Raw genomic sequence first — 15,206 nt, 5'->3', positions numbered from 1 at the left:
CCCTCCAGTCCTTACCATCCTCAGTCACAAGGCGCTCTAGAAAGATGGCATCAGACTGTCAAGGCCATGATGCGCAAATATTGTCATGAGACAAACAAAAACTGGGATGAAGGACTTCCTTTTCTGCTGTTTGCAGCCCGTGAAGCTAAACAGGAGTCACTTGGTTTTAGCCCTGCTGAACTGGTTTTTGGGCATGGTGTAAGAGGACCACTGAAGGTTCTGAAGGAACAGCTCCTGTCAGCTGACACCCAGCCACAATCTAACGTCCTTGAGTTTGTCACACAATGTCGGGAACGTCTGTACCATGCTTGCTCAATAGCAAGAAAGTCTTTGTCTGCTGCCCAAGGGAAAATGAAATGGCTATATGACAAAAAGACTGTACAGCGGTCATTCGAACCAGGTGATAAAGTGCTTATGCTGGTGCCCACACCTGGCCCATCTCTTTCAGCCCAATTTGCAGGCCCATATGTGGTGTAAAGCAGAGTCAATGACACAGACTACATTGTTCATACTCCTGATAGGAGACGCCAAACGCGTCTGTGTCATGTCAATATGTTGAAGCTGTTTCATTCCAGAGAAAATGACCACAAGGACACATGTGAGGACTCTCCAAAACCTACATCAATTTCTCTTGTGTCTGGAGATACTCCTCAGGATGGTTTGAAAAAGTGTGATGAAGGCCACTGTGGTAGGCTTTCAAACTCTGTTATTCTTGATTCTTTGGATGCATATCTGTCCTATCTTCCCAGTGCTGAGAAGGAGGATGTGACAGGACTGATCCAGTTGTACCCTGCGCTTTTTGGACCTCGGTACTGCGCTCTAGGACCTCGGTACTGGAGCATGACATTGACGTGGGCGATGCGTCCCCCATCAAACAACATCCATATCGTTGTCCCCCAGTCAAGAGGGAAATGATGAAGACAGAGGTTCAGTATTTACTGGAAAATGGTTTGGCTATACAGAGTCGTAGCTCCTGGAGTTCTCCGTGTCTTCTGACACCAAAGTCAGATGGCTCACAACGTTTCTGTACAGACTTTCGAAGAGTAAATGCAGTTACAGTTCCTGATTCACATCCATTGCCTCGCATGGAAGACTGCATAGACAGCATTGGGCCAGCCACCTATATAACCAAATTAGATCTGCTGAAGGGGTACTGGCAAGTTCCCCTGACTGCCAGAGCTTCTGATATTTCAGCTTTTGTCACACCAGACCACTTCCTACAATATACAGTGATGGCATTTGGAATGAGAAATGCCCCAGCTACCTTTCAGCGACTGATGAACACTGTATTAGGAAATATTAAGAACTGTAATGTCTACTTGGATGACATTGTAATTTATTCATCATCATGGACTGATCACATTGACACTCTGAAAACTGTGTTCGCTTGTCTAGCTCAAGCATCCCTAACCTTGAATCTGGCAAAATGTGAGTTTGCCAAAGCAGTAGTGACCTACCTTGGAAAGGAAGTGGGCCATGGTCAGGTACGTCCGGTGAATGCAAAGGTGGAGGCTATTCTGTTACCCAGTACCCACCACAAGACGTGAGCTCCGACGATTCTTGGGTTTGGTTGGCTACTACAGATGTTTTTGCAGGAACTTCTCCATGGTGGTGGCTCCTCTGACAAATTTGTGTAGTCCGAAGGTACCATTCATATGGACTACTGAATGTCAACATGCATTTGACTGTGCAAAGTCCTTTCTATGCAGCGCTCCTGTTTTGGCGGCTCCAGATTTCAACAAGACCTTCAAGCTGGAGGTAGATGCAAGCGCCACTGGAGCTGGAGCAGTGTTGCTCCAAGATGGCACAGATGACATCCGTCACCCAGTTTCCTACTACTCAGCTAAGTTCAAGCCTCATCAATTAAACTATTCTACAATTGAGAAGGAAACATTAGTCATGCTACTGGCTTTGCAGCATTTTGAAGTTTATGTGTTTTCAACAAGTCCTGTTATAGTCTATACAGACCATAACCCATTAGTCTTTCTAAACCGTATGTACAACCACAACCAGCGGTTAATGCGATGGGCTTTACTGGCCCAAGAATATAATTTGGACATCAGGCATAAGAAAGGGGCTGAAAATGTGATAGCGGATGTACTTTCCAGGATATAATGTTGCTTACCTCACTGTAGTACAAATGATGATGAAATATTCTTATTTCATGAAGGATTTTATGGGGGAGGGTGTTACGGTCACTGACCTCTAGGGGCTCTCTTTATGAGAGAGCTTCTTCTTTGTGTTTCAGTTCTACCTGGCTGCCACAGGTGAAATGTGTTGGAGCTCATCAGCCACCCCATAAAGAGCTCCAAACCTGAGATGTCAGATCCCTTTTTCCCTGGGCCTTGATCTGGTGTGATCATGTCGGTGAACTGACTTTGAGATTTTGGATAATTTTGCTGTGAGCATTCTGTGAAACTTCAAGTGGTTATAATTTTGTTTTTCTTCACAGTGGAAGCTGGTAGGGGTTCTCTGCCATTTTGTTTAACTGTTTTTCTCCTGTTTCTTGGTTAGCCAGGGAGTTCAGGTTTTGTACTTTATTTTCAGTTCTCTTCTAGAAAGTGTTTTTATTTTATAATTAAAAGGGGGGTGTTTAGTTTGTTGTTTTGGCCTTGGAGACCCTGAAGCTTAAAGCTTCCCTGTGCATGTTTATTGTGACTTAGATTTTATGTTGAACTATCAATTAAACTATCTTTTTTTTCTACTGAAGCCAACTGTTCCAGATATTTTATTTTGTGTTACATCCAGTGCCAGTATTTACCCTTGGTGGTCTTGGGGGGGGGGGGGGAGGGTTGTAACAGTCTGTCACTTGACCAGCTAACTGAAGATGATCTCACTTTGTTTCTGCAGAGCTTCAGGATTCCTGCCATGCAGAATTTCACCTGAAGGCCAGTTCTTGTCTCTGAGATCATTTTAAAGCTCTATGATGTCACAGGGACCTGTCTTTACTAGAATCTCCCTCAACCAAAGATGTTTGTTTTACAGCGAGGTGTGAAGAGCTGGGCCTTCTGGGATTCAGAGTTTTTCACCAATCCCTTTGTCCTCTGGTCTGGAATCTGGATCAGGCCACTATCAGTCCTTGGTTCTGTCATCGTTGGGTCCAAACACACATTCTTCTACCTCACTGACTTTTGCTCATTTCACAGGAATTGTTGTCATCCATCCTTTCCAGCCTGGTGTCCCTCAGGGTTGTGGGAGGACTGGTGTCAATCTCCATCAGTCGTTGGATCATGGGTTTTGCACACATCTGTTATTTTTAACAGATTGTAGCTTCTTCTCAATATGTGAAGCAGAAAATATTTCAGTGTAAAACAGAGTTGAGGTGACCTTTATGTTGGTCTTTAAATGTGGCTCATGGTTGTAACCGGATGGTGTATTAGTTGAAAACAGTTTTTACATGAAATAGCTGTAAATTCCCACCCGTTTCGGGCTCTTGAATGCATCTTTGCCCCGTTTCCCCACCTTCACTTCCGGTTCACAGCATTGTTGGCTCATTAGTGTAAATAGGAACCAGGTGAGTCCACCAAGCTATGAGTGTCAGGTCTGTTGTTGTGCAGTTGGATCTCAGTTGGATGAGCGCCGTGCTGGTCGGGAAGCTGCACCAGTAACATCCATCCATTTATATCAATGCTGCTGCCTCTGTCCTTCACTTCCTGCTACTCACCACTAGGTGTCAGGTTACATTGTGCTGCATTCAATGTTGTCGGAAAAATGAGATTCATGCGCTCAATGTCTGATTTCCCACAACTATTTATTGAATTCATAGTCACCAGCTGGGAGGCAACAGGGGTGGCATGGCTCTCAGTTGGGATGTGTAAAGAAAAATAATTATTTTTAGTGCTTAATACAGCTAATCTTACCCCAGGTGTAAAGGTTATAATGAACAGTCTGATTTTGAACAAATTTCTTAATTTTGGGGTAAGGGATTTGAAACTAAAACTACTTTATTGGTAAGTATTCAGAAGCAGGAAATTGATGAAGTTAAGGGAGATCTTTTAGGAGGTTCCTGCTGTGTTATCAGAGGCCAGGAGGCCATAAAATTAGTATTGCCTGTGAAACAGAACCCGGTTTGGTTCACAGAACATCAAAGGTCTTCCAGAATCACATCTGGCATGGTTTAAACTAAATACAATATAGAATGTTGAGATCATTAACATTTTTCTAAGTATTAATAGCAAGTTTTTAACCAAAGTGTATTATCTAAGTTTAGAACGGTGAATGCTGAATGTATTTGAAAATTGTACTATCTATGATAATTTCTGAATCAAATGGAAATTGTTTCAATGAAAATGTGTTGTTTAGTATTAGAAAATTGTTCAGGATTTATGTGATAAGGCAAAGATTCAAATCTTTGGAGACGCTGATTGCAGACGAGAAAAAACTAGGTTTGTGAAGGTAATCTTTCCTTAAATTAAATTACTGAGTGTAACTTGTGAAGGAGACACTTTAAAATTCACAGGTATATGTGAAGTCGTATGTTAAGGGTCTATTTGATCAGGTGGCTCTAGCAGCTGCTTGCCCTTTTGTCTTTCAGGAGACAAAAGGGGCTTTTTGATCCTGGCGTGAAATTAGGGGACGTTCTAAGTTTTATTGGCGTCCAAGGTAGCGTCTGATTGGTCATACAGAGCTACGCCTTAATGAATACATTAACAAGGAGAGAAACGCCTTCACTATAAGAGATCGAACACGATAATAATAATTCAGATTGCTGTCTTATTCTGCCTTTTTGGCATCAGCCTTCTCCAAAGACATGTCTTTGCCTTTTCTTTCTCTGTCTTTGCCTTTCATTCTTTGTCTGTCTCAGGTAATGAGTCTGTATCTTGGCTGCTTTGCAGCTTTTGTTGTTACTTCATTGTGGTTTTCTATTGGATTAAACGCTGTAACTCTGTGACGTCATCACGCATGTTGGTCCTGATTGCCACACGCGGCTCGCTGGAAGAACCCGGGAAATAGGAAGAAAGAGAGAGCCAAGCTTTTTCCAAATTAAGCTAACTTAGTAATTTCTTCTTTCAACAGATGGTAACGGCCCCCCCATTGCCACCCAGTGGATCCGCCCCTGATTGAATTGAACAGGAAGGCAACAGCCAGACTAAGTCTTCAAATAAACCCTAAAGTCTTTGATGTCCAAGACAGACAACATCAAAAAGTAGTTTCCTGTACTACAACACTGGAATCGGTTACCATGGTGATATATTTAAGTTGGTATCTATTTCTGGAAGAGAAAACTAGAATTATTTTTCAAATTGACAGTTAAACTAAACTCAGAGGTTTCAGATAATAAACCTTCTGGACTCTCAGATGTTTCACTCTGAAATCACCAAACAGCTTTTAGCTGAAATGAGAAACAAACAAACATCAACTCACCTGGAGGAGGAAGAACATCCAGGTTGATGATGAAGACTGTCTCAGTTCTGCTGTTTGTTTCTGTCTGAATGATTCGACATTCATAAGCTCCTCTGTCGTCAGTCGTCACGTTCTTCAGAACCAAAGACACGTTTCCATCCTTTATCTGTCTGTCCTGCAGATCCACTCGGTCCTTAAACATCACATGCTGGTTTTCTAGATCAAGTTGATCATTTCTGTACAGAAGAAGATATTCTGACCCCAGATCAGATCTGATCCACTGTAAGACCAGAACAGGTTTATTATCAGGAGATCTGCAGGGCAGAAATGTGTCCTGTCCAGTTTGAGCTGTGATGTTTATCTGATCTGTAAGAGGAAACAGAGCAGAGAGGTCAAAGGTCATTTATTGATTTACCAAAGGAACCTACAGAGTTTCTTCCTTTAACATCAGAACAGTGATGCTACAAAGATCATAACATGAAGGTTTTCATTTATCCATACAGAGCAGAAAGGACTACAACTCCCAGAATGCAGTGAGAGTGAAACCTGAGAGGATCAGGAAGAAGATACTGATTTATTTTACTGTTGAAGACAAAACATGTTTTTACATGAAGATATTTTCTACTGAAGCAGCTCTAGACTGTTGAACACATTAAAATATGAAAACGATCAATTAAAAGCAGTAAACATTTAGAAATAATCAAAAAGGAGTTATTCTGAACAGGATGTTGAAACAATTGATACAAACCACAAAACCTGATTGATAACCTGCAAAAACAACTTATTGATCAAAACAGATAGTTCTATAAATAATTATGTTTTTGTGTCATTGAATGAAAAGTTCTGATACAATGTTTATGTCCAATAAAGATCAATGGATTAGTCCTGTTTCTGTTCTGAAGGTTCATTATTGATCCTTTTTCTGAAGCTGAACATCCAGATTGGTGACGTCTAAAGGGCCCAAAACAGTTCAGATCAATTTGATGATCAGGAGAATATTGATCAGAGAATGGCTTCAAAACAAATGAACTACAAACCCAAACAGTAATAAACTCCTTCTAATGATTCTTCCACAGCAAACAGAATCATCCTGATTATAAAGGTCAGTTTCCTCTAGAAAATCTGACCTCTGATGTTTTTAAGTGTTTGGATCAGAAAACAGCCCCAAAATAACTTTGATCAAACAGCCACACAGGTTGAGTCCTGGTTCCAGATTACATTTTATTGACTAGATTTGATTTGATTCTTTAATCCCACTGGAAACTGGTTGATTGTTGAGCCTCAGTGTTTCACCAGTAAAGATAAATATTGAATTATTTCTCCTGTCAGGGGCCGGGGGCCCCACAAAGCCTGTGTGCTCCGGGACAGCAAAGGGCTAGCTCCGGCCCTGGAGGAGGAGCCACCAGAACCGGACCGTCTCAATGTCTTTAACGGTCTTTAAGGTCCAACAGGCTTCAGTCAGACGGTTCGACTCCTGGATTCACTGGTTGTGATGATCCAGTCTGTTTACTGTCAACGAACTAACTGGTCCCTAAACTATGACCAGGATTATCATCGTTACGTCAACATGTGTCTCCGTGGATAGCATCACTTTAACTATCGATGGATCTCTGATCAGAATAACTTTCAATATGAAGTTTTCCTCCAGAAACTCGCCTGTAGAGACAGAAGAGATGAAGATGAAGATGATGAAGTTCAGGACCGAAAACAATGAAGTAGCTGCTACAGAATCCATTTCCGGGTTTCAATCCACCGTCAGTTTCTCGTATTTCTCTCACCGCGACATTACATAGAAACAACAAAACACCAGAAGATTCTCTGTAAACATTAAACCTTATTATATTTGCTGTTTGTCGGCCAATAATCAATAAAATATCAAATATTCGGAGACACCGATAATCCACGAGCTGCGACAGAAAACAGGAAGAAGGAGGAGCGGAAGGGCGATGAGAAGAACTGTTCATCTGAGTGAACTGAACCTGTCGGGTCAGTGATCCGTTCACCGGATCACTCAGTTAGCTGTGTGAAACTGACACCCCACCCACGTCAAAAAAATCAACAAATAGTCTGAATGGTTAGTGCTCCATTTGTGCAGGTTTGTGCCGTTAAAATTTTCGTTTGTGCAGTTTTGGTTTCTGAGATATTAAAAATTATTTTTTAGGTCATCTAGAGTTCACCATCCCCCCATATCGCTCCAAAACAAACCAAAGTGGGCTAGTTCGTTAGTGCTCCATTTGTGCAGGTTTGTGCCGTTGAAATTTTCGTTTGTGCAGCTTTTGTTTTCGAGATATTAAAAGTTATAATTTTGGCCGATGACGTCACCGTCACCCTATCATGTTCCAAAACTAACCAAAGTGGGCTACTTCTTTCAATTCTTCAGATTTTCAGCGGTTGTACAATGTGTACCTTTTGTTTTGAACTTCAATAAAGACTTAGAACAAGAAAAAATGTGTCTCATTTCAAGTAATGTTTCAAGATAGCAATGTTTTCTCACGAACGTTGCGTTCTCTCCACAACAGTGGCGGCTGGCCAGTAGGGGGCGCTTGGGCGCCGCCCCCTTTAAATTGTTTAGATAATAAATGATTTCTGAACTGCAAAATACTTAGAAAATGTATTTATTCATACTGTGTGTCCAATAGACATGTTAGAATTTATTAAAATAGTAAATACATAATTCTATTTAATTGCTCACATCGTGCACACTTCTTATCCTATGTGCAGGGCGCCGGTCTAATGAGTGTGTATGTAGGCGCATCAACTTTTGGCAACCAGGTGATCTGAGGCTGACTTTTAATTGGTTATTTAAGGTTTTCCACAGGGCGCAGCGCTCTGCGTCCCGGACACACCCATTCTGTTGTGTCATTACTGGTAGAGTGTCAGTACTGGCTAATTTTTTTTAAAACATTGTGTAAGTGGACAATCCCCGATTCGACTCATTAGCGCAGCTGCAGTTCGTTAGGTCGATTCACGTTTACATTTGCAAAGTGGAGTAGTTTCAAAATGAGAGAAAATTCTGTTTTGTCTTTACAAAAAAATGCTTTTACAAAGCGTTCACTTGAAGAAAAAAACAGGATAAAGGAGCTTGGACCGGATCGTCCCAATTTACAAATTCAGCAGCAGGCAAGTGATCGTGGACGATCCTACACGCGGGCTTTTTCCAGCTCTTCTTATGACAAGCAGAGTTGGCTAGCTGGATGTGATGTAAGCAATGCCTTTTACTGCTTTCCGTGTTTGCTATTTCAAAGTTCTGGCACGGAGGCAATGTGGACAACAACTGGGGTAAGAGACTTAAAACATCTTTCAGAAAAATGCAAACGGCACGAAAACAGCCGCAGCCACCTAGACAATGCAATGAAGCTAGGTTTTTGGGGGAAACTTAGCATTGCTCAACAGCTAGATGAAGGCTACAGGATTGCTGTTAGAAGGCACAATGAAGAGGTGACAAAAAATCGGCACATCCTTTCTAGAATAATAGACTGTGTTAAGTTTTGTGGAGCCTTTGAGCTGGCCTTGCGTGGTCATGACGAAAGTAAGAGCTCTGAAAATCCCGGGATCGTTCGTGGGTTGGTTGATTTTGTTGCTTCTCTTGATGGAGTACTAAAAGAGCACCTTGAGAATGCTACTGTGTTTAAGGGAACTTCGAAAACTGTGCAGAATGAGCTACTGGACTGTATGTTTTCTGTTCTGAAGGAGCATATAATCAAAGAAGCACAGAGCAGTGATTTTCTTTCAATCCAGGCAGACGAGACTGTGGATGTTGCTACGCAGTGCCAGCTTGTGCTTGTACTACGCTATATCGATGCCAAAAACACTGTGCAGGAAAGTTTTTTGAATTTATCCCTCTGCAGTCGGCTACAGCTGATTCCATTGCTACAGCCCTAAAAGAACGTCTTGCAACTATTCTTCCTGAGGATCAAAAGGCTAAGCTAATCTGTCAGGCATATGATGGAGCCAGCGTGATGCGAGGTGCCACTGCAGGTGTTCAGAAGAAGATACAAGATGTGTACCCAAATGCCCACTACATCCACTGCTATGCTCATCAGCTCAATCTAATAATGCAACAGGCTACTTCTCACATAACCAAAGTTAGAATTTTTTTTTCTAACCTTAGTGGATTTTCCAGCTTTTTTTCCAAATCTTCCAAGCGCACAAGCATTCTTGATAAAGTTGTGGCCCACAGACTACCAGCATCCAGCAATGTCAGATGGAACTTTCACAGCCGTGCCATCAATACTGTGTTTGAGCACAGAGAGGACCTCATCCGCTGTTTCGAAAGCATACAAGACTCTGGTGACTTTGACCCCATTACCGTCAGAGAGGCTGGAGCATTTGCCATGCTACTGGAGGATCAGGATTTTAAGTTCTTTCTGCAACTTTTCCACCAAATCATGCCTCATGTGGACCTTCTCTATGCCAAACTCCAGAAGAAGGTCATAGATTCAGTCTGTATCCAGGAGAGCATCCAACAGTTCCAGCAGGACATTCAAAAGATCAGGTAATTGTTTAAATAGCTAATTTTTCTTTTTCTTCTTCTTCTTCTTCTTCTTCTTCGTGTGAGAGGAGGGTGTGTGCGGAAGAGCGGAAGAAGAGTGAAAGAGCGAGCGATTGTGTATTTTTCTATCTTTGGTTTTTTCTTACTGTTTATTCACTGGGTGTTTGTGTTACTTGTTTAATTGTAATTTTGTGTTAGTTTGTCACGTTTTAAGGGGGTTTTTGTGGGTTCGGGTGTGGCCGTCAGGCCAGCGTCTGAGGACGCCATGGTGGTTGGTGGTGGGTCTTTCTCCACGCTGACGCGGAAGAACGGCATCAAGGTGGGTGCTGGTTCTCCGTGCAGCGTGGAGGAAGTTTGTTTGGCTGTGGGTGAGGTGATCGGGCACGGGAATATAAGGTCAGCAGCACGTATGAATGGAGCGGTTGTATTGTTTGTTGAAAAGGTTGAGCAAGCTCAACAGCTGGTGGAGGTGGGCGTTTCTGTGGGTGAGTTGTTTTTGCAAGTCTCGCCACTTACCTTACCTGCAACGAAGGTAACGCTGTCAAACGTCCCTCCGTTTATAAGTGACGAGTTCTTGATTAAAGAGTTGTCGAGGCACGGTAAGGTGGTGTCGCCGCTAAAAAAGGTTCCAACAGGGTGCAAATCACCTTTACTAAGACATGTTGTATCCCATAGGAGGCAACTCTTTATGATTCTAAATCGTAAAGATGAAGAGTTAAATTTACGTTTTCACGTACGGATAGATGATTTTGATTATGTGCTTTTTGCTACATCGTCAGGTATGAAGTGTTTTGGTTGTGGTCAGGAGGGCCACGTCATAAAAATGTGCCCAGACAGGGCCGGGCCGGCCCCGCCGGGTTCCGGCTGCTGAGCAGGTAGGAGACCCGCCTGGTGAGAGTAGGGCGGCGGAGGAGCCGCTGCGCTATGGAGAAACCCGCTGCCGCTGCGGAAGAACCCGCGGCCGCTGCGGGGAAACCCGCGGCCGCTGCGGGGAAACCCGCTCCCGCCGTGGAGGAACCCGCGGCTGCTGCGGAGGAGGCCGTGGAGGCGGCGGAAGAACCCGCGGTGGTGGTGGAGGAGCCCGCTGCAGGAGAGCTGGAGAGAGGTACAGTAGTGAGTGAGGGAGCGTTGGGAATGAGTGTGTGTGTGGGTATGGATGAGAGCACGGTGGTGTGTGATGATGGGGTGAATAGTGGTGAGGGTGGAAGTGTTGAGGGGGAGAAAGACGGTGTGCAGGGAGAGCAGGAGGAGGTGAAGGGCGATGAGGAGCATTTAGTGGGTGGAGGTCAGGGAGAGAGAGTAGAGGAGGAGGTGGGTGGACAGAATGAAAGGAGGAACAGTGTAGAGTCGGTTGTTGGAGCAGGAGCGGAGGGAGAGACAGGTGAAACAGAGGAGGGGATGGAGCTGGAGGCTTCTACCCCCATAAAAAGGCGCAGCAAAAGGAAAAATGTGGTGGCTGCTGTGCAGGCCAGTAAACAGGCCAGCAAGCTGGTTGCAGACAGAAAGGAGGTGTCGGACAGCAGCGACAATGAGGACTGGTTCTCTGACACGAGTGAGGTGTCCATAACCCAAAGTAGCAGTAAAGAACCAAGGTACCCAGTAGAATCTTACAGAACCTTTTTGCAACAAACCAAGGGATTGAGGGGAGTAAAAATAGAAAGTTACTTTCCAAATTTGAGACTGTTTTACTTTTCTGCAAGATATCATATAAGAAACAAAGAGGTATCAGGTTTTACAGATACAGAAGTTTTTAGATTAAAGAAAATAATGTCCAAAGCTAGGAAACAATTTTGAGTGAAAATGATGTACAGTAGTATTTTATTATTTTTTATAAGGTTTTTATGTTTTGGTTTTAGCTTCTTACCCAATATGGATTCTTTTAAAATTGCATCTTTGAATCTTAACGGGGCGAGGGAAGCTGAGAAACGTGCATTAATATACCAAACATTAAACCAAAAGAAAATTGACATTATTTTTTTACAAGAAACTCACAGTGATTCTTTAATAGAAACAGACTGGGGCAGAGAGTGGAGGGGGGAGGTCATTTTAAGTCACGGCACCTCCCAGAGTGCAGGGGTGGGCTTTCTGTTCTCCAGAGCTTTCACCCCAAACTCCACAGAAGTTGAACACGTCGTTCAAGGGAGGTGTCTTTTAGTCAAAACAAAATTTGATCATTTTAGCCTGATTTTTATCAATATTTATGCTCCCATCACCAATGCGGAGAAAAAGCGTTTTTTTGAAAAAATTGGGGAAAGGTTGGGTGATTGTGGGTCGGAAGATTATGTTTTTATAGGTGGGGATTTTAATTGTACGGAGAACGAGTTTTTAGATCGTAATCATGCAGAGCCACATCCAGCGGCCCAACATGCTCTGCGGCAGCTGGTCTCGTCTCACGGCCTGGTGGACGTATGGAGGAGGATGCATGCAGGCTCCAGGCAGTACACATGGTCCCACATTAAAGAAAACCGAATCTCTTTAGCTCGACTTGATCGTTTTTATTGTTTTAAACACCATTTTAACGTGTTTAAAACATGCCAGATTTTACCGGTGGCTTTTACCGATCACTCTTTGCTTTTAGGTAGTGTTTTTATAAGAAACATTTTACCTAGAAGCGCTTACTGGCATTTTAACTCGGCTTTAACTTATGATCTGTGTTTTAAAGAGATTTTAGGTTATTTTTGGACGGGTTTTAGACAGAGAAAGTCTGATTTTACCAGCCTGAGACAGTGGTGGGACCATGGTAAAGTGCAAATAAAACTGCTGAGTCAGCAGCATACTCTCAATGTCACTCGTGACATGACCGGATCTATTAGAGATCTGGAGATGAACATCGTGGAGTTAGAACGACTTAGTGAATCCACAGGAAATCGAGAGCACATTGAAGCTCTCAAATCTAAAAGGCTAGTTTTAGCAAACCTGCTGGAGAATAAAGTCCAAGGCACATTGGTCAGGTCCCGGATCCAGAACATCACGGAGATGGATGCTCCCTCTAGCTTCTTTTTCAGCTTGGAGAGGAAGCACGGGCAGAGGAAGCAGATCCACTCTTTGCTGTCGGACACGGGGCAGCAACTGAGTGAACCAGGGCAGATCAGGAGGAGGGCTGTGGAGTTTTACCGTTCTCTGTTCCACAGTGAATATAAAGAGAACGAGGAACTGCTGAAGGAGTTCTGTGACGAACTGCCTCAGGTCTCCGAGGAGACCAACACCGAGCTGGAGCGCCCCCTGGGGCTCCAGGAGCTCCACACAGCCCTCCTCAGCATGCAGGGCCAGAAGTCCCCAGGCGTTGACGGGCTCACTGTGGAGTTCTACAAGGCCTACTGGGATCTTCTGGCCCAAGACTTGCTGGACGTCTACAACGAGAGCCTGCTTACTGGTTCACTCCCTTTGTCCTGCCGCAGGGCAGTGATCACCCTGCTGCCCAAAAAGGGGAACCTGCAGGACATAAAGAACTGGCGCCCCGTGTCCCTCCTCTGCACCGACTACAAAATCCTCTCCAAGGCCTTGGCCACTAGGCTGGGAAGAGCTATGGAGCAGGTCATCCACCGGGATCAGACCTATTGTGTCCCCAGCAGGTCCATGGTAGATAACATCTACCTAATTCGGGACGTTTTGGAGGTCTCCGGTTCATTGGGTTTGCAAACGGGCTTGATTTCACTAGATCAAGAAAAGGCATTCGACCGCGTCGAACACGGCTTCCTCTGGGAAACCATGAGGAGGTTTGGGTTCGGCGAGGGTCTTATCGCCAAGATCCAGGTTCTGTACAGTGATATTGAGAGTGTGCTGAAGATCAACGGCAGCCTGTGTGCTCCTTTTAGGGTGTGTAGAGGCGTTCGACAGGGCTGCGCGCTCTCGGGGATGCTCTACGCACTCTCCCTGGAACCCCTCCTATGGAAAATACGCTCGACTGTTTATGGTCTGGTTTTACCCGGTTTTAAGAACAATATGGTTTTATCTGCCTATGCTGACGATGTCGTTGTTTTTATTAAAGATCAGCGGGATGTCACTGTTTTAACCGAGATCACGAAAAAGTTTTCAACTCTGTCCGCTGCGAGGGTGAACTGGGGAAAGAGCGAAGCCCTGGCAGTCGGCGAGTGGTCCGCTCCCAGTTCTCCCTCAGGGTCTTTTATGGAAAAAGGATGGTTTTAAATATCTCGGTGTGTTTTTAGGCGATAAACATGTTGTAAAAAAGAACTGGGAAAATATTGAAGAAAAAATTAAAAACAAGTTATCAAAATGGAAATGGTTACATTCACAAATGTCCTACCGAGGCAGAGTGCTGGTTTTAAACAATCTAGTCGCTTCACAGCTGTGGCACAAACTTGCTGTGTTAGACCCACCATCAGAGTTGCTTGTAAAAATCCAATCGGAGATGGTCAACTTCTTTTGGAACGGTCTACACTGGGTGCCACAGTCTGTTTTGTTTTTACCGAGAGAGGAGGGGGGCCAGGGCCTCGTCCACCTGGCCAGTAGAACGGCTACTTTTAGATTACAGTTCCTCCAAAAGTATTTGACAGGTTCCCCTGTATGGAAGGACGTGGCCAGTTGCATTCTCAGACGTGTTAATTTTCTGGGGCTGGATGCTGCTCTGTTTTTAACTGATTTTAGTTTTTTAAAGTTAAAGGGGTTGCCTCAATTTTATCAAAGCGTTTTAAAATCTTGTGCCTTTTTTAAACTGCACAGGACAAAATCGCATAATTCTCTGCATTGGCTTTTAGAAGAACCGTTGATCTGTGGAGCGAGATTAGACGTCTGCGACAGCACCGTGCCGGGCCTTTCTGAAGCGCTGTCCAGGTCCGGGACGGTGACCCTGCGTCTGGTGGAGGTGGCTGGACCGGACTTTGCCAACGTCCAGGAGGTCAGCACACTGTTGAAGATCCGGTCCGCCAGGCTGACACAACGCTTCCTGGAGAGGGTGAAGGAGCGAATGACGGCTGGGGAGAGGCGGCTTCTGCATTTACACGCCACAAAAGAGTGTCTGCCCGATCAGAATGACCCGTTCCCTGACGTGTCCCTGGATCCCAATTTTGGGGAGGAAAGTGGCCCCCTGCTGCACAGCCCAGGATTAGGGCTGGAGCTCTGCAAAACGGGGCCAAAAATACTGTATAAATACTACGTAAAGATCCTGAACAAGAGAACTCTTTGCAAAAGATCCGTCAGCGTATGGACTGACAAACTGGGAGGGCAAAAACCTCAGTGGAGGACTTTATACAAGCCTCCAATAAAGAAAAGGACTGGTGATCTGCAGTGGCGGATCCTGCACGGCGCCATCGCCACAAACTCGTTTTTATCGGTCATCAGTCCTGGGGTTTTAAACGAGTGTCCTTTTTGCAGTTTGTCCGAGAGTGTTTTTCATGTTTTTATGGATTGTGTA

The 15,206-nt window shown here is 44.2% G+C and overlaps 2 protein-coding genes across 2 annotated transcripts in view; one reads left to right on the top strand and one right to left on the bottom strand.

Moving 5' to 3' along the window:
- LOC122820830 (V-set domain-containing T-cell activation inhibitor 1-like) overlaps nucleotides 1-7,275 on the bottom strand; it is a 44,355-nt gene extending 37,080 nt beyond the window's left edge. Inside the window, exons 1-2 of the mRNA XM_044098459.1 lie at nucleotides 7,000-7,275; nucleotides 5,365-5,709 (exon numbers count right to left, since the gene is read on the bottom strand). Coding sequence (XP_043954394.1) covers nucleotides 5,365-5,709; nucleotides 7,000-7,078 — 424 coding nt within the window. The 5' untranslated portion in view covers nucleotides 7,079-7,275. The remainder of the gene's footprint in view (nucleotides 1-5,364; nucleotides 5,710-6,999) is intronic.
- The window catches only part of LOC122820837 (high affinity immunoglobulin gamma Fc receptor I-like), a 65,577-nt gene that overhangs the window by 9,881 nt on the left and 40,490 nt on the right, over nucleotides 1-15,206 (top strand). The gene's annotated exons all lie outside the window — the stretch shown is intronic.

This window comes from Gambusia affinis, linkage group LG18 (assembly GCF_019740435.1).
Source record: "Gambusia affinis linkage group LG18, SWU_Gaff_1.0, whole genome shotgun sequence".
Classification (NCBI taxonomy): Eukaryota; Metazoa; Chordata; class Actinopteri; order Cyprinodontiformes; family Poeciliidae; genus Gambusia; species Gambusia affinis.
Note: the sequence above shows the minus strand (reverse complement) of the source record. Positions and strands in the feature narration are given on the sequence as shown.